Source organism: Schistocerca cancellata, chromosome 11 (genome assembly GCF_023864275.1).
Source record: "Schistocerca cancellata isolate TAMUIC-IGC-003103 chromosome 11, iqSchCanc2.1, whole genome shotgun sequence".
Classification (NCBI taxonomy): domain Eukaryota; kingdom Metazoa; phylum Arthropoda; class Insecta; order Orthoptera; family Acrididae; genus Schistocerca; species Schistocerca cancellata.
This window is the reverse complement of record NC_064636.1, coordinates 80467348-80495095: the sequence shown is the minus strand read 5'-3', so window position 1 is coordinate 80495095 and position 27748 is coordinate 80467348. Positions and strand designations below refer to the sequence as shown.

Genomic DNA, 27748 nt, shown 5'->3' with positions numbered 1-27748 from the left:
TACACCCAATTACTGAACCTTCACCATTCCATACAAATGTCGTGTGATGGTGGAATAATCATAGTTCATCACCTTTGTCAGTTCTCGAGTACACTGATGTGGGTCATTGTGGATTAATGGATTTAAATGAACTTTATCAAACCCCGAAAGTCTTCCTGATTGTAGAGTGTCTCTAATGTGAAAAGGAACCTCCTTGAAACAAGAAAACCATTATCTTGCCATGCTCTGCCCAATGGCATTGTCCCCATACGTGTTTCTGGCTGTCAGAAAATATCAGATTTCTCCACTTGGCACTCCTGTTTCTTGTGTCCACAGCTTCTCTCACTATCTCCAAATGACAAAATGGCAATAAGTACACTCAAAAATAGCAGCATTGAACTACAAATAAAAATTACAATCAATAAATAAACCTTTAGCTACCAACATACAATAAATGTAAATTAACTGAAAAGTAAACTTGACTGTGTTGTGATATTAAATCATTATTTAGTTGTGAAAGAACCCATTAATCAACTGAAGCAACATGGTGAAGATGAACATGCACAACACAGTAACAGATTGGCAATTCGACAAAGTTTGCCGTAAAAGAGGTCATCTGAAAACACTGTCGCTGGCTTCAATGATATCAAGAGTTGAGAGGGAAGTTCTGGTTTACAGACAAGGCCAGGAATTTGTGGACTTTGTGTGTAATTGCTTTGAACTGGAGTACAGTAGTGGAGATATGACTTTAGGTCTTTCAAGAATGGTAACTGAACAACCACTGCACATAACATTCCTGAGTCCTATCATGCGCCGGTCGTTGTGGCTGAGCGGTTCTAGGCGCTTCAGTCTGGAATTGCGCGACCGCTATGGTCGCAGGTTCGAATCCTGCCTCGGGCATGGATGTGTGTGGCGTCCTTAGGTTAGTTAGGTTTAAGTAGTTCTAAGTCTAGGGGACTGATGACCACAGATGTTAAGTCCCATAGTGCTCAGAGCCATTTGAACCAATCTTATCATGCAGGAGGAGAGGAAGGAAGATGACGCATCCCCAGGTCATTCTCTTCAGGAAACATCAGACAAGAAAAAAAGTCGTGACAGACAGATAACGAAGTTGGTCACATTCCAGCAGAATGCAGTACATATGCATGTAAGAGTCCTGTCTAAAAAGTATCCGACCTTTGGCCAGAAAAAATATTTCGAATACCCGACGGGGTTGGGACCCTAATCCCCTTCAAAGTAGGCCCCTTGTGCTTTTCACTGCTGGAAACACCTGTGGAAGTCTTCTTTTGTAATGGTGTTCAGCTCCATCGTCGTATTCTGCATTAGCTCTTCCCTACTCTCAAAATGTGATCCATTGAGTGGCATCTTCAATTTTGGAAACAACCAGAAGTCACAAGGAGCCATGTCTAGAAAGTAGGGAGGTTGGCGAATGGCTGTAACTCCATGTTTAGCCAAGAAATTTTGGATCAAGTGGGATGAATGTGGGGGGGGGGGCATTGTCATGATGCAGTTGCCAGTTTCACTGTTTCTCCTTCCGGTGCGTATTCGTGATGCACAATTGTTGCATGGACATCAGAGAAGACGGTCAGCATCACCTTGATTTTGCTTCGCACCTGCCACACTTTCTTCGGCCTCGGAGACTCGGGATGCTTCCATTGCAATGACTGTCTTTTTGTTTCTGGCTTGTACCTGCACACCCATGACTTATCTCCAGTCATCAAGGTGTTCAGAAACTCAAGATCAGTGTCATTAGTGTCCAGAAGGTCCTGTGCAACGACGAACCAGAGGCCTTTTTGTTCCGGCAACAACAACTTAGGCACGAATTTCGCAGCCACGTGGTGCGTGTTCAAATTATCACGCAAAATTGCATGTGCAGAATCTTTACTCACTCCAACCTCTTGGGCAATCTCCCGCACGGTCAAACGATGATCAGCCGTCACCAAATTTTGCACCCTCTCAATAACAGCTGCACTCCGACAAGTTCAGGGCCTGCCGGAGCACTGGTCACCCTCCGCTGATGTGCGGCCGTTTTTGAATCGATCCCTGCAAGGGAAGAAGATGATGGCGGGATAAAAGCCCTTCACGCTGACCCAGCTCGTGGCTTCGTTCCAAAGTGTGTGCTGCTAGTTTGTTCCACCAAGTGAGGTGACTGTCTTTAGGAAATGGAAGCTACAATTCTCATGGAGCAGTTTTCCAATTTGCTGCCAGAAAATACCAATAAACCACCGTTTCTTTAACAATCAAACTCCCGTGTATGAAACAGCTTCAAACGTGTCATTTCTTTACAAATGAGTTCATGTGTTATTTATGTACCTTTAAGCATGTAAGTGAGAAAAAGTTTAGGAAAGGTTTGAAATTGCGCTTAAAGTTTGTTGGAAATTCATAAGTATTCTCATTATGAAAAACTGGGTGAATATAAACTGGGTAATTTGTACTCCAGTTTAACTAAAAGCTAGTTTTTCACACGTCTCAATGGTTATGATGTCGTATCTCCTGATTTGTGTGTCGTACAGTGATATGATGTTGCAGGTAGTTTCGGTGATTTATCTAGATATTGTATACAAAGTGTATTGCAAATACAGTAAGTAATTAAGAAGTAATAAATTAAAATGTCATGCCTGATGATGAAGTTTGATTGCATGAACAGTGAAAGTGTAGTCTGGTCAGAGCTATGGACTTTATATGCTGACCTCAAAAGAAGACAGAAATCGATTATTCACAAAGATGTGCCCAAATATCAAGAATTGAGAAGAAAGCTGACGAAGTGAGAGCTAGAATGAGGACAAATGAAACAGTGACAGGTGGGATTTTAATCTTGTTTGCACATTTGTTGAGAATGCCAGATCATGGGTGGTCAGAGAAAATTGCTGAATGGAAACAGCCTAGCAGATGGAGATGCGGCAGACCGTGACTTTTTTGGAAAGACCGTACTTCGAAATAAGGGAGTGTCATGATATATGAACCCCTGAATAGAGGGGTTTGTCATAAGATAATGGAAGTGGAGCAAAATGTTATCAGTTCATCTTTGTCCTAATTAATCCTGTATATAAGAGTAACAGTGACAAAATAATTAACATAAGTGACTTGCTCAGTATTGTCAGTTATTACATAACAATGCTTCACTGAAATCAGTTAATAAGCACACACAGAAAGTAGGTGTGGTGCATCAATGCTCCCTTCCACTTGCTGAGAAGTTATTTTAATCACGCTATAGAGATGTACAAAATTATATATATGTGACAAAAATTAGTTTCCTCCTTATGTATTTGTGCATCAATGGAATTTATATGTTTTACTTGAAAGAGGCAGAGATAAAGAATGGTGGGTGGAAGATAAATTGTGAAAATTTTGCATTGCGTACATCATTACTTTAGAAGTATTGATGATATTTGTAATAATAATAATAATAATAATAATAATAACAATATGTAGTAGGATATTTACAAACGAATTTATATGTTTTGCATGTGTACTATAAATTATAAATGATTATATTAACCTCAGTACTCCTTACCAGTCAACATATGGTGAAATGGGTGTCCCCGTTATATGTTGATACAGACAAATTGCATCATCACTTTGCCGCACTTGAGACATATGAATGCCTCATATTTAATTGCCCAGTGAATGCCCATGCTTTCTTTGTTCCAGAGTTCCGTAAATTCGAAGATGGGGTCCAATTTTAAACTGGAGAATGGAGACATAACAACCATCACAATACCAGAAGACGAACTTGTAAGTTTTCTAAATGTTGGTATAAAATGAAGGAAAACATGCTTTTATATAAAAATGTCTGGTAGGTAGTACTTGTTTGGCAAACACAAAAATGTTGACCAAAAGGGAGGCAAAAGAACGTGGACTCTGTGTATCATAGCCTTTTCATTTCACACAGTTTTATTTATTTTCATTTTTGTGTCAGAAAAGGAATCCTTTGTTTCAGAGATCCAAAGATTTGTTGCTTATTTCTTTTCTTACATGTCTGAAATATCAGAATAAAAATTCAAATTCAGTCATAATTATTCAGTGTTTTGAACATGCTTGCATTTTTATCACAAAAATTACCAATCAAAGAGACTGGAAGCACTCGAGACAGTAATGCTGACAAAACACTTGTAAGAACAATTGTAACTCTCCTCAGTGTAGTGTTGAGGACTTCCACTAGAATACAGCCCAACTTTATAAATAAAAATGCCCAGCTGGAGTGAGTGGTTGTATAACTCCCCTTATTGTTTGTATTGTACAGGCTGTTTTGATAAAGGCTGAAGGAGTGAGTGTAGGCTTCCCAGGGCAAGCTAAATTTTTACATACTCACATGTTGGTCAGCATGGTGCATGGCATGGATTTTCAGTCATTTCTTCCAGCGCAACAAGTGGCATACAGTATGACCTGAAGGCTTTAATAGATGCTAAATACTTACCAGCATCTGAGGTTCTGTTGATTGGAGTGAACAACCTAATAAAAGTAACTCTTTTATGGAAGAATACTACTCAGATGAAACTTAATTAAGATTTGCTAAAGGCATATGAAATGTCATATTGTTAAAAATTTATACATCAGTAATGTTATTAAAGCTCTAGAAAAAAATATTTTATTTTCTATTTAATTTTTTTCCACTTTTGTGCGACCAATAATTCAAAATAAAATGTTGTTTTCATTAGGAACTATGCTACAGTATTTTTCATTAATATTTCCATTTGGCAATAAATACAGAGTTTATAAATGAAATAAAAGCAAAAAAATTGCTACTAACAAGAACTGAATCAATAATCTCATGAATACACATTATGCGTTCAGTTTCCAACAAGTTTTTATAAAGTGCAACTTCATAGAACTTGGAAATCTTCTGATTGTCAGAAGTGATGTTTTTGAGTTCTTTTCCTTGTTCCTCTTTTTTTCAGAATTGTGTTGTACTGCTTTAGGAAATTGATATCTGGGAACTGACCTTCAAATTCTGTAAGTATGAAGGACACTGAAGAAGGACTGTCTCAAAGTCCCAGTGTCGGTCACAATTATTCTGTCATCAAATGAAACTGTATAAAATGCATTGTAGTAATAGTCCATCAGAGCAGCTTTTTTATATACTTTTCATTTATTGCTACATGTTTTGATGTTGACTAACTTACAAGCGGTACACAGTGAGATAGTAAATGCCAGTTTTTAAAGGTGATGTACTTCTGTTTTATTATATAAAAAAATTACCAGAAGTGAGTAGCATTCACACACTGAGGGTTCTGTACAAACTTAACTGTGTATATAAACAGTGCATCCAATTCCAGGAGTTGAGACTACTGGCAATTTTTACCTGTTATCAACATTGATGCTGGTGAGGTATTGGTCCCAGGTATTCCAAACTTTTGAGAATGTTTTAATTTCAAGTTTGAAAACAGGTAACAAATGATAAAAGAATTTTTTTTCATGTGATATAATTAGAAATCACCAATTTTCTGATTTTTTTCATCTTTACTTGTAATTTGAAATATTCATGATTCTACATCATTTGGAAGTATCCTATCAGTTTTAATGACAAGAGTTTTTGATAATCAAAATTTGTGACATAAATGGCTGATCTTTTGATTGCATTGACTTTTTATATCACCAAAGGACCAAAGACTTCAGTATGTGACACAAATTTGAACTTGATATGTCTACCCTTTCCTGAGAGAACGGGGCTTAACAGATGGATAGACAAACAGACAGGCAGATAACAAATGGTGTTTCTTCTTTCTTTTTTCCTTTGTTTTTCTTTTATGTGTGATAAAATTACAAATCCACAATTTTCAGATTTTTTTCCTTTACTTGTACAGTGAAACATTGTGTCTCGCCAAAGTTAATGATTCTAAGCCAACAGGATGTACAGAAGTGGTTTAAGTTCTTGGAATTACCACGAGAGGTCAGAACTAGCACAACAAATTGTTCGGGTGATATTCATTGGACTGTTGTCTGTAAACACATGCCACATCAGTGCTCTTGGAAGAGAGCCATGGTGGTGATGTGGCTCTGTTGTTGTTCCCACATAGTGATTTGTGAAGATGGAAAAAAAATTGGGATTTAGACAGTGATTAAGCACTTTGTAAAGAAAGATATGAAAGCAAAGGACATTCATGCTGATTTCCAGAATACACTGGGGGATTCTGCTCCTTCATATTCAACTGTAGCCAAGTGGACAAATGAATTTAAATTTGGTCGGGAGAGCTTAGATGACGATCCGTGCAGTGGTCGGCACGATGTGTCACTACTCGACAAATCATTGCAAAAGTGCACAAAACGGTCACAGAGGACTGCTGATTGAAAGTGCGTGAAATTGCTCACACTTGTCAGATAGCATCTGAAAGGGTATACAACATTTTAACTGAAGCATTAGAAATGAAAACATTATCTGCAAGATGGGTACTGCGACTCTTGACACTGGATCAAAAATGCGTGAGAATGGATACATCGGAACAGTGTTTGCCCGTTTTAGGAGAAACGAACAAGATTTTTTTGCACTGGTTTGTGACCACAGATGAAACTTGGGTGTACTACTATACCCCAGAGACAAAACAACAGTCAAAGCAGTGGAAATATGCCGATTCTCTGCCACCAAAGAAAGCAAAGACAGTTCCTTGCGTGTGAAAGGTTATGGCATCTGTGTTCTGGGATATGAAGGGGATTCTGTTTGTAGATTATCTCCCTACTGGGCAAATAATTACTGGAGAATACTATGCTCACCTCCTGGACAAATTGCAACAAAAGATATGCGAAAAAAGGTCAGGTTTAGCAAGGAAGAAAGTCATCTTCCATCAAGACAATGCACGGCCGCACAAATGTGCTATCAGCATGGCAAAATTACACGAACTAAGGTAAGAATTGTTGCCACACCCACCTTATTCACCTGATATGTCTCCGTCAGACTTCCCTATCTTCCCAAAACTGAAAATTTTTCTTGGTGGATGAAGATTCACTTAAAACGAAGAATTGACAGCCCGAGTTGACAACAATTTTGCAGGCCTGGAGGAAACTCATTTTTGAGATGAGATCAAGGCACTGGAACATCATTGGACCAAGTGCATTAATCTACAAGTAGGCTACATCGAAAAATAAAAAATGTTCCAGTGATGTAAGTACCTTTTTTCTATTCAGTTCTGAGAACTTTTCAAACCACCCTCGTACCATGTAGATCTTGACGAGTGTGTTTGTAAGTATCAAAATATGTGACATAAATCACTGTATCTTTTGATTGCATTGGCTTAGAAGCTTCACATTTTTACATCGGCAAGGGACCATATACCTTAATAGATGAAATAAATTTCAATTTGATACAGTACTTGTTCCCGAGAAAAAAGGTTTTTAACAGTTGGAGAGACAGTCAGACAGGCAGATGGACGACAAAGTGATACTTTAAGGGTTTCATTTTTACCGATAAGAGTTATGGAGCCCTAAAAATGGCTGACAGTGATCCATACTCAGAACTGGTAGCAATAAATAAAAAAAATATATATAAAAAAGCTGATCTAATCGATAATCATCACAACGCGTTACCCACGGTTACTGCCTACAAAACAGCACACAAAAGAAATACTCCAAAACTGTTACTGCATTTTTGTAATAGGACCAGTAGGAACTACCGTGTAAAAGTAATGATATTAAACATCTAAAGATGGGACTTCAGGGCTTAAACACTGTGTGCTTTTCAGAAAAACCCACATTTGTGACTAACGGTAGATTTTCCCCTTTTGGATATTTTTCAAAATTTGGATGTTGAAATGTGCAAACTTTTTGGTTGTGGGGCACCTGTGTATTTTTTATTTGTAACTTTCAAATGCCCAGGGAAGTGTGTTGGCATCCTTGTTCATGTTGTGTATTAATGACTTAGTTGACAATCTTTCTGCAGATGATGCAGTTATCTATAATGAAGTACTGTATGAAAGGAGCTGCATAAATATTCAATCAGATCGTGATAAGATTTCAAAGTGTTGCAGAGGTTGGCAACTTGCTTAAAATCTTCAGAAATATACAACTGTGCACTTCACAAAATGGAAAAAAATGTAGTATCATATGACTATAATAACAGTGAATCACAGTGGAATTGGCAAACTGGATGTAACAGTTTGTAGGGATATGAAATGGAATGATCATCTAGGTTCAGTCTTGCATAAGGCAGGTGGTAGACTTCGGTTTATTGTTAAAATACTGGGGAAGTGCAACCAGTCTACAAAGGAGGTTGCTTAGAAATCGCTTCTGTGGCCCAATTTAGGATGCTGCTCAAGTGCGTGGGACCCATACCCGACGTCAGTAATGGGATACTGAATGTGTACAGCAAGGGGCAGCATGAATCGTCACAGGTTTGTTTTACCTGTGGGAGAGAGTTATTGTGGTACTGAAGAAGCTAAACTGGCAGACTCTTGAAGATAGACGTAAACTGTCCCGAGGAATTATACTAACAAAGTTTCGAGAACTGGGTTTAAATGATGACCTTAGGAGTATACTACAACCCCTACTTATTGCTCACATAGGGATCGTGAGGAGAAGATTAGAATAATTACCACATGCACAGAATCATTCTTCCCATGCTCCATACATGAGTGGAATGGGGAGGAAACCCTAATATCTGGTACAATCGGACATACCCATTGCCATGTACTTCACAGTGGTTTGCAGAGTATGGATGTAGATGTAAATGCCATCAAGATATATCTCCTTTGTAGCTTCCTGGCAAATTAAAACTGTGCGTCAGACCGAGATTCAAACTTGGGACCTTTACCTTTTGCGGGCAAGTGCTCTACCGACTGAGCTACTAGAGGACAACTCACGACCCATGCTCACAGCTTTACTTCCGCCAGTACCTCACCTCCTACCTTCGCAGGGTAGCTTTGGTGAAGTTTGGAAGGTAGGAGATGAGGTACTGGCGGAAGTAAAGCTGTGAGGACAGGGGGTGAGGTGTGCTCGGATAGCTCAGTCGGTAGAGCAGTTGCCCCCAAGAGGTAAAGTTCCCAAGTTTGAGTCTCATTCCACCACACAGTTTTTATCATGCCAGGAAGTTTCATATCAGTGCACACTCCGCTGCAAAGTGAAGTATTGATTTTGGAGCTATTTCTGTAGTTTGCATACCAAATGAGGTGCCATAAATTAACTGTTTGTTTCTCTTATCAGAATTCCGTGAACGCACAGCTGGATGCCATACTGGAAGCGGAGAGAGTGTGCTGTCCAGCACCCCTGCTGGTGCCTAAGAAGGAGCTGGTGAGTGAACAGGGGATCCAGTCGCCTTCCGCACTCCTCCATAGTTTGTTTATGTATTTGCTCTCTGTCCCAACTGCAGAGCACATTTGAACATATGTAGCACTTATTTTCTTCTCATTTCCATAAACAGGGTGTATATTGGCAAAAATCTGGGAATTTTTTCATCTGGGAGAAATTTGGGAAAAATGTGGGAATTTTGTAGAATTCCGGGAATTTTTTGTTGGTTTAGTTTCCAGTTACATTTTTGTAAGGCCTGGCACTGTAACATAGAATTTTACTAAAGCCTGCTACTTCTGAACAGTACTGCAGCAATAAAACGTAAACGAGAGAATAACAAGAAAATAAAACTTAAGTTGCAAAGAAAGTGCACCATTTACAGCAACAAAACACAGGCATCTGCTGACAGCAAAATGTGTAAAAGGCGTCAGGATGAGGACTATGCAGTACTTCGTAACAACAAACTGCTTTTGATGAGTGTGACATCACACCATTTACATTTGTAACATGTTGCAGCAAATTATTGGGAATTGTGGTTTGAGAAGTGTTACTTTTAAAGTAAATTTTCTTTTACACAAGATGAATTATGCTATGTGAGAGAATGTGCAATGAATTGAGGAACATTTTACTTCCATTCAAAACTTAACACATTGAGAACCAGCCACTTATAAAAATTTTGGGCCAAGAAGACCAGCCAATTATGGCATTATTTACAATTCCACAGGCACATTTGTGTTTGATATGTCTTAAAGTTTTAAACACACTAAAAAGACCAAGCTTCAGGGTAATTTTTCATATTCGTTTGAGTTCTTTTGTAGATTACAAATTATGCAATAACAGTGGTAAAAAGTTATGATTATCCTTTATTGATCATTTATCTCTTATGATCCTTTATTGATTATTAAAAAATTCAAGGTGAGTTCTTGAGCTATTTCACACGTAACTGGGTTGTCTACGGAAAAGTCGAAGTGCGCGATAGAACATGTATTCAGCCAGGTAACCCGTGAAACGTTTGGTGCACAGCAGCGAAATTTATAAATGTGCTTGTCAGAAATATTCAGCTGCTGCAATTTAAGCTATGCTCTTAGGATCCTGTCTAACGACACCCTCAGGGAAAAAAAAGAAGAAAGTTTTAATGACCAATATTACATATGAAAGCTTAGCTTTTCTTGTAGCTATACCATATGTATATTAATTTAAACCTTGAACTTTTCCTATTTGTGTGTTCAGTCTACTTAACAGTGGTGTTGCTATTGGCTGACAAAATCACATGTCCTATGCTCTGAGTAACTGCTGTCATTGGCTGGCTCGACCACATGGCACGAGCTATGGTTGGCTGACAAAATCTCGATTTAAGTTCTTTGGAAGCTACTGTGTTGGAATTCATGTTTATACGTTCGTAATATGTTAATATACATTGTAAATGTTGCCATGCCTCTAAGGTCTTTCAAAATGGATCGTTTTTTTTTTTTTTGCTGGGTTTCGTTTCCTAAAGTGATAACAGTTTCTATTCCGGTGTATAAAACCTTCAACATTCAAAGGACTGATAAGGTTTACTGCTCCAAGGAAAGTGTATTGTCATTTAACATGGGAAAAAATGTGCCTTCACCAGGGTATAGTGCATTTTCACCCAGGAGAAAGTGTATTTTTAACCAGGAAATCTGTGATTTTTTTTCCTTGTTTGCATACACATCCTGATAATGCAAATAAGTTGAAGATCTAACTGGTCTCATTGTTACATCTAAGATATTTATCCTGAAGAGTTTTTCCAGCTTTTCTTCTTTCTTTCTCTCTCTCTCTCTCTCTCTCTCTCTCTCTCTCTCTCTCTCTCTGTGTGTGTGTGTGTGTGTGTGTGTGTGTGTGTGTGTCAAGTGGCTTCTGTACTCACCGGTTGTCCTCCTTTACCCAGCTTGGGACTGGCAACAGCAACTACTGCAGTGTAACATATCACTTTTGGTAAAGCGAAGTATTACCCTACATCTACCTGGTGAAGAATGATGATCGCCATAGTGAAAGTATTTATTATAATTAATTTGTTTGGGATTGTGATCTGATCGGAAGTTGTGTCATTAGTGCATGTACTCTGGCCTTGTAAGATGACATGCGTCTCTGAGGTGAGATGACGATGGAAGTTTTGCTACACATTGTGTTACCTGCTGGTTGGGCAATTATTCTGTGCTATGACATCCCAACTCGAGAAGCGAGTTGTGCCGTCAATAAATGGACGTGCCGTGACAATCGTGGTTACGAGGTGTGGTCAGTTTCTAGCTCGCACAACCACCACCACCTACTTTTATGGTGGCCCTTTGTGGGTATGCAAGTCAAATTTCATGTCTCCAGCTTCATTAGTTTTGCCGCTAGGATGTGTTGTATACCATAGTGTAAGGCGAATATCGAAAGAATCAAGAATTGTGCTATGATTCAATATCTTCATTTCTATCACCTTATAGAAACTTGTATCCCTCTGAAACACACCACAAAAGCTGCAACTACCAATCCACCAAAAAAATTAAATATGTAGTGACTGAAGCTACTATTTTTATGAGGGACATTCAATAAGGAATGGAACACCTTTTTTATCTGAAAGCAGTTAGATTACGATCAGGATTTCAACATACACTTCTGGCTGCAAAACCCAATTTTTCAACACAATTTCTGTTCAGTGCAATGGTCTTACGCCACCTTATTGAGGGCCTGTATGCCTAAATGGTACCACTCTACTGAGGCAGTAACCTTCCCATCATCCACATATTGCTTCCTGCTGAGCGAATTCTTCTTTGGGCCAAACAGATGGAAGTTGGAAGGTGATAGGGCTGTAAGGTAGATGAGAAAGAACAGTTAAGTGAGGTTTTGTGAGCTCCTCTCAGAAGCACAAATTTGTGTGAGGCTTTGTGTTGTCACAGCACAGGAAACGTTTGTTTGCATTTTGTGGTGATGGAACACACTGAAGTCATTTCTTCTATTTCCTTAGATTTGCACAATACTCTTTTAGAGTTGATCATTACACCATGAGGCAGGACATCAAATGTTGTTGTTGTTGTTGTGGTTTTCAGTCCTGAGACTGGTTTGATGCAGCTTGTAATGGATCTGGGAGATGTAATTTCTTTACCGTATTTGTCAATACCGAATTTAAATGTTTTCTTATATTTTTGTCAGGATTTATTATAATTTGTCTTATTATATGTTAATTCACTTCTGTTTTTGAGAGTAAAAGCATATTGATTACTATTAGAAAATGTATCGAAGATTAGCAGAGAGACTGATTACAACTGGAAGATTGTGTGTGGTGTAAAACATCTTTGACGTTGGAGTCATCTTTGACTGTAGTAAGTCGGCAGCTAACTCTTGGTGTGTGTTGACCATGGTGTTGTCGGAAGAACAATTTGAAGTATGTTTCTATTATTTTTTGTATTAACTAAAAGGAAGAAATTACATTTGGAGAAACTGTATTTGAAACACCAAAATGAAACACGTTGAACCACGTCAATTCTGCAACCAACAAAGATGCATTGTGGAATCATTCTCAGACAACTGAAGCCAAGACTATATCGCCGTATAAACGTTTAATGGAAAAGGTACTGTCACGAAATATGGCAAATTTAAGTAAATAAGAAAAAATAGTGATCATATTTTCAATTTGTGACTTAGCCGTATTTCAACTGTGGGCGTCAGCCGGGATAACATTTGCCGTATTTCAACTGGGGGCTCAGCCGGGATAACATTAGCCGCATTTCAACTGGGGGCTCAGCAGCCGGGATATCGTGTTCACGAGATTTTCAACAGTGCTACGAGGAAGAAAATTTTTGTGTGTTAATACCAGTTTCTTCAGAATGTGTGTTACAGTGTTTGTGTTCATCGGGAAGTAAAAGTTTTGGAGAAGAAATGTTTCGGCAAAAAATATAATTTTCGACAGAAGAAAATATTTCAAGAATTTTGGTCAACAATCACATGGATGGAAAACGTGGTTTTGCAACAGTAGAAGAGTGTTCCAGATAAGTCACGAAACCATCGTATTTTGTTAAAAACAATCTTTTTATCTTGTTCTGTATTGTTGTGTATAAATTTTTGTTCTTCACAATGACTTATGATATTTTCGATAATATTGTGCCTAAAGTAGAAAGTAGTAATTTAATAGACTTCGAAAATCAGGACATGTCAAATGAAACAGAAAGAACCGATAAATTTGATTTAAAAAGTTTTCTTGTAAATTTCACGAAAGAAATTAAACAAACACTTGACGACAATAAGACTTACTGGGATGAAAAAATTGATAACATTTTGTTGCAAGTGCAAGCAGTCAATACCCAAGTGGGTGATCTTTCGAACAGAGTTGACAATGCTGAGGAAAAAATTGAATCTGTGGAAGCAAAAGTAAATGAAATTGATGCTAAATTGAGCGGTGAAATTAATACTGTAAAAAATGAGTTACTGGCAGATAGGGAAATAAATTAAATTGATTTTAATGACATTAAAGGGGAAATTAAAAATTTGGATGAGAATACAAAAGTTTTAGTAAAAAATGTAGAACAAAAAACTGACAATCGTTTGGTTACTTTAGAAGAAAAAGTAGAATGCAATGATTTAGAAAACAAAAAATCTGTCAAAGAACTTAGCGAAAAAATTGAAAGTTTTAACATTGAATTTCAAAGCAAAAATTACAATTTCAACACATGTAATCTTGTATCTAATATTCCAGTGAAGCACTTTTCGGTAGATGGACCCTTACATCCCGTTGATTTTATGCAGTATTGTAAAGATTGCTTTTTACCTCACTCACCAGATGAAATAAAAATTAAATTTGTGAAAAAAATTCTGGGAAGGGGAAGCTTTGACTTGGGCAAACCAGATTGTAACTATGGGGATGACATTTTCAGAATTTGAATCAAAATTTCTGGAAAATTTTTGGGATGATCTTAAACAAACTAGAATCAAAAGTGAATTTTTGAATGGGCGAAACTATAGAGAATCAGATGGGAGCATGAAACAATTTTGCAAAAGTGAACTTCAAAAACTTATTCATTTAACAAAACCTTTGGATGACTTGATCAAAATTGATACCTTAAAGAGAAGATTGCCATTAGCAATGCAGTTGAGTTTAGTTCATTGTCCTGATAGTAATGTAGAGCAGTTTCTCAATTATATTGAAAAGTTGGATAGGGTAATAACAACAACACACAGTGGGTTTACTCAGAAAGGTAACGGTCAAAATTGGGGAAATGATAACTTTCAAAAAAGGGAACAAAACAATTATCATGGTGTTAGTCAAAATTCAGGGGGATATAACAATTTTCAGAAGAAGGACCATAATTTTTATCCAAAACAAGAACATGATTTTCGCGGTAATAATCAACAAAGTAGAGAACACTTTAGGGATCAAAATCACAGAAATTTTGATAGAGATCAGTACAATAGAAACTATCGACAATCAGGTAATGTTTGGCAAAGGAATGGGAACAGAAATGTGGATCATAGGCATTGGCAGAACCACAATCAGCAGTTCAAACAGGAACAAGTTGTAATTCAGGAAACAAAAAACGAGTAGACGCCCCCTTGAAGGTCCGCAAGGTTGAGGCAGAAGGTGAGCATGATGAAAGGACCAATGGATGTGACTATCATAAACCCAAACATGACAGTTCCAAACCTAAGCTATCACATGAGGTTATTAGTTGTTACTTATTGAAAAAATTTCAAGAGGAAAATAATATTGATAAAAATAAAATTTTCAGTACACAAGAACATACAGTAGATAAAAGTAATTGTGATCCATTTAATTTAACAGAGTTTTACACTTGGGCAGAAAAGAACAACACTTTGTCAGATGATGTAATTTGTAGTAGTTCAGAGATGTGTGTGAATGAAAGAGAGAATGCATGCTGTGAGAATGAAAATATTGGTGAAAGGGATCTGGTAACTTTAGAAAGGGGAAATTATATTTTGGGGAATAATTTGAATGTGTATGACTTGAATATGTATAATGATAATGATGTTTTTGATAAAGTTGATAATGATGGTAATGGTATTGATGATGATGTTGAGGAAAGGTATTTCATTAGTTTAAATAGGGAGTTGGGTATACACATGGTTGAAACTAGATTAAATAGTGAGAATGTTATAGAAATTCCCAGGGATGTTACCAGGATGAATAAAGCTCACAAGATGGATGTATGTGAAAGTGTGAATTTTGATGTTGTTGGTAAAGAATCTGACTACACAAATAACGGTGCCACATGTATAACTTGTAGCCTAAGTGAAACTTTTACAGATACTAATGATACACACACATTTCTTATGAATATATGGCTGAACAGTGAAACTATTTCTTTTGACAAGAACTTTAGAAAGATGCTTATTAATGTATGTGAAACTGTATGTCCTGAGTGGTGGAAAAAGATGAGATATTTTATTTTTGAAAAACTGAAGGATAAGTACTTCAATAGTATACAATGTGATTTGGATGAAAATTCTTGGCTATTTGAGATAATAGAGAGTACTAATGATAATTTTGTGTCTTGTGCAAATTTTATAACTGTGACAAATAATACATGTAATGATATACCATATGATTCTGATAAGTATAGGTTTGGGGAAATTGAAAGTGATTTGTTACATGAGGATACAGGTTCTGAGAAAAGTGATCAATTTTGCAGTCCTTATATAAAAGTTCAAATTGGGTCATGGATTGGTAAATGTTTAATTGATACAGGAAGTGAGATCTCAGGAATATCTGAAAGGTTAAGCAAGAAATTGAAAGTGGGGAAGGATTATGTTGAAATGCCAGTTGTTGGGGTAAAGATAAAAGGTGCTACTGGGAAGAGCAGTAAATTGGTAAAAAGCCAGGCTTTAGTGACATTTTTAATTGAAGGCAAGTTGTTCACACATGGATGTTTTGTAATTCAGGAATTTAATGAGGATTTTCTTTTGGGTATGAATTGGATAGTAAAAGTAAATACAGCATTTGATTGGGTTGGAAGAAAGCTTTTGATAGAAACTAGTGAAAGGGAATACATTCAGACAAATTTTGTGAACACACTTGGTGATCAGAGTAATGGAAATTTTGACAGTATCAATTTAGTAAAAGAAAATAGATTGGAGAATATTGAAACTCATAGATTTGATACTGATGAAGTTGAATTTGGGAATTTAGTAAATTTGAAAATTTCAGAAACACAAAATTTATCTGGGGAGCAAAAACAACAGTTAGAAAATCTGCTGTGGGAATACAGTGATGTTTTCAGTGACATACCTGGTAGGGTAAAGGGTTATCAGTGTGAGCTTCAGGTAAAATCTCATGAACCATTTTTCATAAAACCATATAGTATTGCAATATCAAAAAGACCTGCTGTCGAGAAAGAGCATCTAAAACAAAAGTCCTCCACTGGAATATGCTTGTTTGAACAAAACTGCCTGTACAGCCAAGTATGTATATTTGTATGTATAAAGTAATAATTTGAAGTCACATGTTAATTGAAACTGATGAAAAAACACTGTTGTAACAAACAAAAAATGAGATAGAGATTTATTTTTACTTTTTTACAAAAAAAAAAGTCTCCATAGTGAGCATTTCTGAATTTTTCTAATTTTTGGAAGCCAAGTCTTCCCTGTGGGTGAAGGCATGCATGTGAGGACATGCATGCAAAGGTATAAGTTTCAAAACCAATTTTAGATAAAGCCTCATGATATATGAGCAGTTTATTGTTGTTTATACTGATGTTGTGGGGAGCAAAAGTACTCTTCACAAGAATGTGATTTGTAGTAATATTGTAGTAGAGAGGCAAGTGTACATAAATGATTGCAAAAAAAAAAAAATTTAGATAGTACTGATGTATCTTTAGTTGTACTAAAAGAAGAAAATCATATGAAAAAAAAAATACAAAATAAAAAAAACGTGAGTAAAAAAAAAATTAAAAAGAAAATCATAAGCAAAAGAAAAATATACAAAAAACAAAAAAAACATGACTAATAAAAAAAATAAAAAAAATCAGAAGTAAAAAATATATATATATATATATAAGGCAAATATAGAGAAAAACACATTACACTATATATGTCCAGTATCATTTTTACTGTACAATATGTAAGAATAATGAAACTAACATTAATATTTATAAAAAAAAAATTTTAATCTTATTCTGGGAAATGAGTTTTGCCTTTCTATTATTTTCAATCTGTATGCTGTATGTTAGAATATTTCTCATGTATGTTTTATACCATGTATATTTGTCATGTCAAATAATTTCTTTACTTGAATTTCTGTGTATGAGATTGATGGGGAAGTATCATTGCAACAACAGCCAGTAACTAGTCCACAGATTCAAAGAGTCCAAATTTGGAAGAGGTTATCAGACTGCATCATTAATGTACTAATTGTGTAATACAGATCCATTACTGAGTGTGGTCGGGATTTTGTTGTATATGTCCATAACAACAAAAGCCCTGGGGAGCAGTTGTAATGGATCTGGGAGATGTAATTTCTTTACCGTATTTGTCAATACCGAATTTAAATGTTTTCTTATATTTTTGTCAGGATTTATTATAATTTGTCTTATTATATGTTAATTCACTTCTGTTTTTGAGAGTAAAAGCATATTGATTACTATTAGAAAATGTATCGAAGATTAGCAGAGAGACTGATTACAACTGGAAGATTGTGTGTGGTGTAAAACATCTTTGACGTTGGAGTCATCTTTGACTGTAGTAAGTCGGCAGCTAACTCTTGGTGTGTGTTGACCATGGTGTTGTCGGAAGAACAATTTGAAGTATGTTTCTATTATTTTTTGTATTAACTAAAAGGAAGAAATTACATTTGGAGAAACTGTATTTGAAACACCAAAATGAAACACGTTGAACCACGTCAATTCTGCAACCAACAAAGATGCATTGTGGAATCATTCTCAGACAACTGAAGCCAAGACTATATCGCCGTATAAACGTTTAATGGAAAAGGTACTGTCACGAAATATGGCAAATTTAAGTAAATAAGAAAAAATAGTGATCATATTTTCAATTTGTGACTTAGCCGTATTTCAACTGTGGGCGTCAGCCGGGATAACATTTGCCGTATTTCAAGCTCTCCATGCTACTCTATCCTGGGCAAGATTCTTCATCTCCCAGTACTTACTGCAACCTACATCCTTCTGAATCTGCTTAATGTATTCATCTCTTGGTCTCCCTCTACGATTTTTACCCTGTTTACGCTGTTTATCGTCCATGTTTCACTTCCATACATGGCTACACTCTATACAAATACTTTCAGAAACGACTTCCTGACACTTAAATCTATACTTGATGTTAACAAATTCCTCTTCTTCAGAAACGCTTTCTTTGCCATTGCCCGTCTACATTTTATATCCTCTCTACTTCGACCATCATCAGTTATTTTGCTCGCCAAATAGCAAAACTCATTTACTACTTTAAGCGTCTCATTTCCTAATCTAATTCCCTCAGCGTCACCTGACTTAATTCGACTACATTCCATTATCCTCGTTTTGCTTTTCTTGATGTTCATCTTATATCCTCCTTTCAAGACACTGTCCATTCCGTTCAACTGCTCTTCCAAGTCCTTTGCTGTCTTTGACAGAATTACAATGTCATCGGCAAACCTCAAAGTTTTTATTTCTTCTCAATGGATTTTAATACCTACTCAGAATTTTTCTTTTGTTTCCTTTACTGCTTGCTCAATATACAGACTGAATAACATCGGGGAGAGGCCACAACCCTGTCTCACTCCCTTCCTAACCACTGCTTCCCTTTCATGCCCCTCGACTCTTATAACTGCCATCTGGTTTCTGTACAAATTGTAAATAGCCTTTCGCTCCCTGTATTTTACCCCTGCCACCTATAGAATTTGAAAGAGAGTATTCCAGTCAACATTGTCACAAGCTTTCTCTAAGTCTAAAAATGCTAGAAATGTAGGTTTGTCTTTCCTTAATCTTTCTTCTAAGATAAGGCGTAAGGTCAGTATTGCCTTACGTGTTCCAACATTTCTGCGGAATCCAAACTGATCTTCCCCGAGGTGGACGTCTACCAGTTTTTCCTTTCGTCTGTAAAGAATTCGCATTAGTATTTTGCAGCTGTGACTTATTAAACTGATAGTGCGGTAATTTTCACACCTGTCAACTCCTGCTTTCTTTGGGATTGGAATTATTATATTCTTCTTGAAGTCTGAGGGTATTTCGCCTTTTTCATACATCTTGCTCACCAGATGGTGGAGTTTTGTCAGGACTGGCTCTCACAAGGCCGTCAGTAGTTCCAATGAAATGTTGTCTGCTCCCGGGGCCTTGTTTCGACTCAGGTCTTTCAGTGCTCTGTCAAACTCTTCATTTAGTATCGTATCTCCCATTTCATCTTCGTCAACCTTCTCTTCCATTTCCATAATATTGTCCTCAAGTACATCGCCCTTGTATAGACCCTCTATATACTCCTTCCACCTTTCTGCTTTCCCTTCTTTGCTTAGAACTGGGTTTCCATCTGAGCTCTTGATATTCATGCAAGTGGTTCTCTTTTCTCCAAAGGTCTCTTTAATTTTCCTGTAGGCAATATCTATCTTACCCCTAGTGAGATAAGCCTCTACATCGTATAGGATAAGGACATCAAATAGGATAACCTATTCAGAGTCTGAGAAGACCATTGCCCTGATGTGACCAGCTGAGAGTGTAACTTTGAACTTTTTCTTTAGAGGAGAGGAGGTGTGTCACCACTCCACGGGTTGGCATTTTGTTTCCGGTTTGAAGTGACGAATGTGTGTTTCATTGCTCGAGATGATGTTCGACAGAAAATTGTCATTGTCAGCCTCATCATAATGCACGAGCAATTCCACGCAGATGGTCCTTCATTGCTCTTTACGGTCTTGTGTTGGGCGGTGAGGAACCCATTTGGCGCTTACCTTTGATTACCCCGAGTGGTGGACGAGTATGTCAGCATTAGCAACAGAGGTGTCCAGTTGAGCAGTGAGGTGTTTGATTGTGATCCGCAGATCACCTCGAATGAGGATGTCTGCACATTTCAACATTGCAGGGGTCACCGCTGTGTGTGGCCAGCCAGCACGGGGAAGATCGGACAGATTTGTGCAACCTCGTTGTGATGATGACAGACGTCTAGCCGAATGACTTGACGTGCTTTTTTATTTGCTCACTCCCAGGTCTCCGTAGAGATTCTGGAAGTACCTATGAATGTTGTGATGCTCTGGTTGTCTGCCAAAAGGAAGTAGATGGCAGCTCTCTGCTTGGAATGCACATCCATTACAGACATCATTTTGAAGTCTTCATAAAGTGCTGCCACCTACTGGAACTTCGTGAAACTATACAAGCTGAAGAGGGAAAATTCCCCGATGTTGTTGTTGTTGTTGTTGTTGTTGTTGTTGTTGTTGTTGTTGTCTTCAGTCCTGAGACTGGTTTGATGCAGCTCTCCATGCTACTCTATCCTGTGCAAGCTTCTTCATCTCCCAGTACATACTGCAGCCTACATCCATCTGAATCTGCTTAGTGTTTCATCTCTTGGTCTCCCTCTACGATTTTTACCCCCCACGCTGCCCTCCAATGCTAAATTTGTGATCGCTTGATGGCTCAGAACATGTCCTACCAACCGATCCCTTCTTCTGGTCAAGTTGTGCCACAAACTCCTCTTCTCCCCAATTCTATTCAATACCTCCTCATTAGTTATGTGATCTACCCATATAATCTTCAGCATTCTTCTGTAGCACCACATTTCGAAAGCTTCTGTTCTCTTCTTGTCCAAACTATTTATCGTCCACGTTTCACTTCCGTACATGGCTACACTCCATACAAATACTTTCAGAAACGACTTCCTGACACTTAAATCTATACTCGATGTTAACAAATTCCTGTTCTTCAGAAATGCTTTCCTTGCCATTGCTAGTCTACATTTTATATCCTCTCTACTTCGACCATCATCAGTTATTTTGCTCCCCAAATAGCAAAACTCCTTTACTATTTTAAGTGTCTCATTTCGTAATCTAATTCCTTCAGCATCACCCGACTTAATTCGACTACAATCCGTTATCCTCATTTTGCTTTTGTTGATGTTCATCTTATACCCTCCTTTCAAGACACTGTCCATTCCGTTCAACTGCTCTTCCAAGTCCTTTGCTGTCTCTGACAGAATTACAATGTCATCGGCGAACCTCAAAGTTTTTATTTCTTCTCCATGGATTTTAATACGTACTCCGAATTTTTCTTTTGTTTCTTTTACTGCTTGCTCAATATACAGATTGAATAACATCGTGGAGAGGCTACAACCCTGTCTCACTCTCTTCCCAACCACTGCTTCCCTTTCATACCCCTCGACTCTTATAACTGCCATCTGGTTTCTGTACAAATTGTAAATAGCCTTTCGCCCCCTGCATTTTACACCTGCCACCTTCAGAATTTGAAACAGTGTATTCCAGTCAACATTGTCAAAAGCTTTCTTTAAGTCTACAAATGCTAGAAACGAAGGTTTGCCTTTCCTTAACCCCCGATACCCCACAACAAATCGTGCAGTTTTTCAACCAAAATTGGTCGAGAAAAAAAAGTGTTTTATTACTTATACGTAGCAGCCTTCTTTCTAAAATAAGCAGCATCTGGCTGCTGCTGTCAGCTGCTCGGTCACTCGTGCAGCAACATGATCGTAAATTATGTACTGCTGAGTCAAAACATTATGATCACTGCCACCCAAGATTGAATGTTGGCTGATTACGCAGTGGACATGTGACATGCTGAGAAGAGTATATTACCAGAGCAGGGAAGAATGAGAATCATTTTGGATATTATACAGGCAAAAAGGCGGGAATTCTCTGATGTAAGCAACTTTGATCCTGGGCACATTGTTATGGCCCAGTGCCTGGGAATGAGCATTCGTAAACAATGAAGCTGGTTGGCTGTTCACGTGCTACTGTCATGAGAATGTATGGGATGTGGTCAAAGGGTGGTGAAGCCACAGGTAGGCAACAGTGTCAAACATCAATACATCATCACAGAACGCAGAGTTTGGAGGCTCGCCTACCGTATTTACTGGAATCTAAGCCGCACTTTTTTTCCGGTTTTTGTAATCCAAAAAACTGCCTGCGGCTTAGAATCAAGTGCAAAGTAACTTCTGCCATCGAATATATGTAGCGCTACACAGGTACGCTTTGCAGGCACAAAGATAAATACAGGTGCCAAAACCTCTGCGTCAGTAAATAAATTTAAAAAAAAAGTGGAAGACGAGCTTTTTTTCCTCCGCCCCGAGTTTCGACCACTGCATTTTCGTACATTATCCATCGAAGTAAATACAAATTCTGTATCGTTCATCTTCGAATGTTGCAGCGTTTCAATGTACTACGAAAATCCGACTGCCAACACTGTTAGGGATGTTTGTCAATATGGCCAACTCTACATTCTGAATTTTTTCCTACTTGTGAGAAGAGATGGTTGCTAATAGGAACTTTTATGAATTGTGAATCACATGCAGTATTCTATTCACCATAGCAATAATATGAATATAAACATTTTGCCATGTATTCTTTCGTCTTTGCTGCTATCTCATTTAAATTCTGTCTGCCTAATAAACTACGAAACTAGAGTGAGACAACAGCAAACGCGGAAGAATATACATATTGTGTCATGTTTATATTCTTAAGTGTAATAGTGATACAGTCAGAAATGAAGCACGGCAAGTGACTAGATTTTTCAATCTAAGACGACTAATTTCTGTGTAGAATGTAATGTACTAAAGAGGTGTCTGCAAAGATTTTCAAATGGAGAAAAATTTTTGCTAAACTCTCGTTTTAATTGTAAGCAGCGGTAGCATGCAGAAAAGCAAGCCATGCCACGAGCGGCGACAGGCCGTAAACACTCATCATCAGAATGCGACAAACAATGCATGACACGGTACAGTAATGCATCTTCAGCTTAGTGTGACGTAAACACCTATAACAAAGAGAACGGCACTTATCAGATCAAAGAAAATTAAGCAATCAATTCAAACCAGACGAAGCACATGGAAAAGGAAGGGTACCCCTATAAATACGGACGGAGCGCCTGACACATAGCAATGGCTACCTGGTAAAGCTTAACCGCTAAGCTTACGACTCGAACCAAACTACTGTAGCTGTATCATCATTCATTCGACCTAAATTGTGTCTCATATTACAATGAACCAACTTTGTTTCGATTTTGAGGTGCAGCCTAAAACTTTTCTCTCCCCTTGAATTTTGAGTCAAATCTCAGGTGCGGCTTAGATTCGGGAAATTTTTTTTTTCTTGATTTCGAGTCTCATTTTTCAGGTGCGGCTTAGAATTGAGTGCAGCTTAGATTCGAGTAAATACGGTACTCTATAAATCGGGATAGGCAGTGATGTGAGGCAGGTCTGGTGGCAGAGAACAAAAAAAGGTCGTCCAAGGCACAAGTGTTTGGAGCACACTGTCCAGCGCACGTTAATGAATGTAGGACTCCACAGCAGACAATCTCTGTGTGTTCCAGTGTTATTGCAACAACATTGTCAATTATGAGCCCTTTTACTTTCAAAATAATGAAAGATAAATGATTTTTAGTTTCTGTAGAGATTTTATTAAACCATGAACTAATGAGTCCGTGACACAATCGATACTTCTGTGTTAAAAGAGTAATCTAGATTGCAATAATATTTTATTAATGACCAGTTTCAACTTCACGTAGCAGTCTTCTTTCTAAAATGAGCACCATCTGGCTGCTGCTGTCAGCTGCTCGGTCACTCGTGCAGCAACATCATCGTGTGAAGATGGACTCTGTTCTTTCGGACATGTGCGAAAGAACAGATACCCTTGGCAATCTTGCAGCTCTCGAAGAATGAAATTACAATGAAATCCAGACCTTTCCCTGCTTACAGGCGTTAACAAATATCAATGGGGACAGTTGAAAATGTGTGCCCCAAGTGGTACTCGAATCTGGGATCTCCTGCTTACATGGCAGACGCTCTATCCAACTGGCACGCTCCCCGTGAGACCCACATTTCCAACGTATTGTCCACACACTACATTTGTAGTGCCCCTGACCACTATACTCATTACTTGTGGCAGTCAATCTACCGATTCCCTTAAGAGTTTGGGCATTGTGAGTGCATCCGTATTGAAGATCATTGGCCGGTAAGCCTTATCTACATGAAGATGGTATCTGTTCTTTCAAACATGTCTTATAGAGGTAAGTCCCAACTGTCACACTATCCTCTGTGCCCTCTCTGGCTCAGTGAGATAGAGCGTCTGCCGTGTAAGCAGGAGATCCCAAGTTTGAGCCCCGGTTGGGGCACACATTTTGAACTGTCCCCGGCGATATTTATCAATGCCTGTAAGCAGCTAAAGGTCTGGATTTCATTGTAATTTCATTCACAATCATAAATTGGTGCAGGCAGTGAGCAGTTTACGATCATGTTGCTGCGTGAGTATCCGATGAGCCACCAGAAACAGCCAGATGATACTCATTTCTAGAAGAAGACTTCTACATGAAGTCTAAACTGGTCATCAATGAAATATTACAGGGTGTAAACACCCACACACAACTGGTAAAAACCCAGGAATTTTTTCATCTGGAAAAAACTGGGACTTTTTTAGACTTCCAGAAATTTTTCTCGTTTTAGTTTTCAGTCAAATTTTTGTTATTTGATTGGTAAGAACTGATACTCTAACAAATAATTGTACTGTAGCCCACTACTGCAGTACAGTACTATAGCAGTAAAACATAAATGAGGGAGTAACACGAAAATAAAACTTTAGTTGGAAAGAAAATGTGCCATTTATGGCAGAAAAACACAGTACACACAGAGGCTTCTGCTGACAGCTAAATGTGTCAAAGGCTCCCTCAAGTTGTTGAATGTGCCGTCCCCCTCCATGCTGTTACCTCCCTTTTGCATTTTCGTGTTATGCGTCAATGGGAAGAGGAGTGGCTGGCAGTCGGTGAAAATAAGCTGCGTTTGGTCAAGGCCACCACGTCAAGGCCACCACATGGCCATGGCGTACGTCCTACCAGTCATGCAGGTGGGATGAGGTTCTCCTCACTCGCCTCCGCATCGGGCACAGTCCCGTAACGCACGGTTTTTTACTCCGGCGGGAGGACCCCCCAATCTGCAGTGCTTGTGGCGTCCAGATTACTGTCCGCCACATTTTACTTGACTGTCCTTTATTCTCTGATCAGAGGGCGGTGGTTTCCTTGCCACCGGATTTGCCCTCTATTTTGCAAGACGATGCAACGACTGTGGTTAAGATCATACAGTTTTGTGTCCTGTCCAATTTGTTGCCTCGGATTTTAGGGAGAGGATTTTAATGTGCTGCTGGGTGACTGGCTCACCCAGGTTTTAGGTAAGAGGTCCGCCAGTCACGATTACCTACTTGTTTCACTTCGATTTGTGTTCTCTTTTCCTTGTGTTTCCTTTCCTTTTTTAGTGCGTTTCTTTTCCTCTTGTTTTGCCTCTGTATGTAAGGATTTGGAACTGCGTCAGGCCTGTGTCTTTTAGCCGTTCTCCTTGTTCGCTGTCCGTCTTCGTCCCTTCACCGCATGTGTTCCTGTTTCTATGCGTTTGGGCGCTGATGACCACACTGTTTAGCGCCCGAAAACCTCAAAACACACACACACACACACACACACACACACACACACACACACACACACACACGCTTTAGGACGAAGTCTATGCAGTACTTTTTCACAACAAACTGCTTTCAATTATTGTGTCACCTTAACTGTTTACATTTCTAATAGGTCACGGGAAAATATTGCGAATGGTGGTTTGAGAAGCATTACCTTCGAAGTAAATTTCCTTTTACAAAAGTTGAATCATGTTACGTGTGTGAATGTGCGATGAATTTCTTAAATCACAGTGTGTTTGAGTCTCATTCAAAACTTAACACTTTGAGGTCCAGCCACTTACAAAAATTTCAGGCCAAGAAGACCAGCCATTTTAGCTGTTATTTACAATTTTGCTGGCACATCAGTGTTTGATATATCTTAAAGAGTAACACACATTAAAAAGACCAAGCTTCAAGCTTAGTTTTTCATATTTGTTTTAGTTCTTTCATAGCTTACATATAATGCAATAATGATGTTAAAAAATATAATTATCCTTCAGAAATCATGTGAGGTGAATTCTTCAGCTATTTCAAACATAACTGGCTTTCCTATGGAAAAGTCAAAGTGCTCGATGGAGCATTTATTCAGCCAAGTAATGCACAAAATGTTCGGTGCACAGCACTGGAATTTATAATTGTGCTTGTCAGTAATATTCTGCTGCTGCAATTTAAGCTGTGCTCTTAGGCTCCTGCCCAATTGCGCCCACGGAAAAAAACAGCAAAAAATTGTTGATGACCAATATTGTATATGAAAGCTCATCTTTTCTTGTAGGTTCACTTTATGTATATTAATTAAAACAATTTTTTTATTTGTGTGTTTGTGCTAATTAATAGTGATGTTGCCACCTGCTGACTACATCACATGTCCTATGCTCTGAATATCTGCTGTCATTGGCTGACAAGTTCATGTGGCATGGGCTGTGATTGGCTGACAAAAGTGCATCACAATCTCTATTTCAGTGCATCAGAAGCTACAGTGCTGCATTTGGTGGAATTCATATTTGTACTTTCATGATACGAAAATATGCAGCGTACATGTTGCTGTGCATCAAAGATATTTTCAAAACATGTTGTTTTTGCTGGGTGTCATTTCCTGTAGTGCTGGGAAGTTCTATGCCAGTATCTAAAACCATTACTGTTCAAAGGATTGATAAGTTTTACAGCTCCCATGGAAGCATATTGTCACTTAACATGGAAAGAATGTTCTTTCACCCAGGAAAAAGTGTGTTTTCACCTGGGGAAAAAGTGTATTTTCACCTGGGGAAAAAGTATATTTTTAGCTGCGAAATTGGGAAAATGTGGGAATTTTTTTTCCTTGCTCGCATATACACTGTGCCTTATTTTGGTCTAGACTGTTGTTTTAACCCAGCTCGCTGTTACTCCTCTGGTCCATCTTGTCTAAATTTATGAACAATTGGTGCAGCTTATTTCTAACAACCATTTTTTATGTAGCAGTTCTCAGTGCACCGTGATATGGACAACTCCTTTTCTAAAAAGAAAGCTAACTGTTCACATTGAGGGCAGCCACTTGTTACAAAACATGACCCTTCTACACCACTCTTCTCCCAAGTGATACTTCCTTCACCCACATTTAAAATCAATCCACTTAAAATACTTGTTCTGTGCTTAGTGTTTGTAAATCACTTGATTGCTGGACTCCTTATTTCCGAACTGGTAGAAACTGAAAGACTTTGTGGTACAGTGATGTGTGTGTGTCCACTGCCACTAACAATAATAGTAACTACAATAACAATGATGATGATGGTGGTGATGATGATGAGGAACATTTGTAAAATAAAGTCTCCAAGGTGCTGGATCCATGAGGAACACTTTTACGCATCTTGACTGGGCAGCTGTTTGTGATGGAGCCACCCTTCACTTGTTACCCATTTTTGAGTGCCAAGGCGGTGTTAGACAAAGTCAACGGGCCACTGTGTGTGGACATCAAGAACCTGTGAAAGTGGGTCGGAGAGTTCAAGAAGGGCA

The 27748-nt window shown here is 38.2% G+C and overlaps 1 protein-coding gene across 1 annotated transcript in view; it reads left to right on the top strand.

Moving 5' to 3' along the window:
• Positions 1-27748, top strand: part of LOC126108230 (zinc finger protein 664-like) — a 176632-nt gene that overhangs the window by 84485 nt on the left and 64399 nt on the right. Inside the window, exons 4-5 of the mRNA XM_049913461.1 lie at positions 3631-3714; positions 9109-9195. Coding sequence (XP_049769418.1) covers positions 3631-3714; positions 9109-9195 — 171 coding nt within the window. The remainder of the gene's footprint in view (positions 1-3630; positions 3715-9108; positions 9196-27748) is intronic.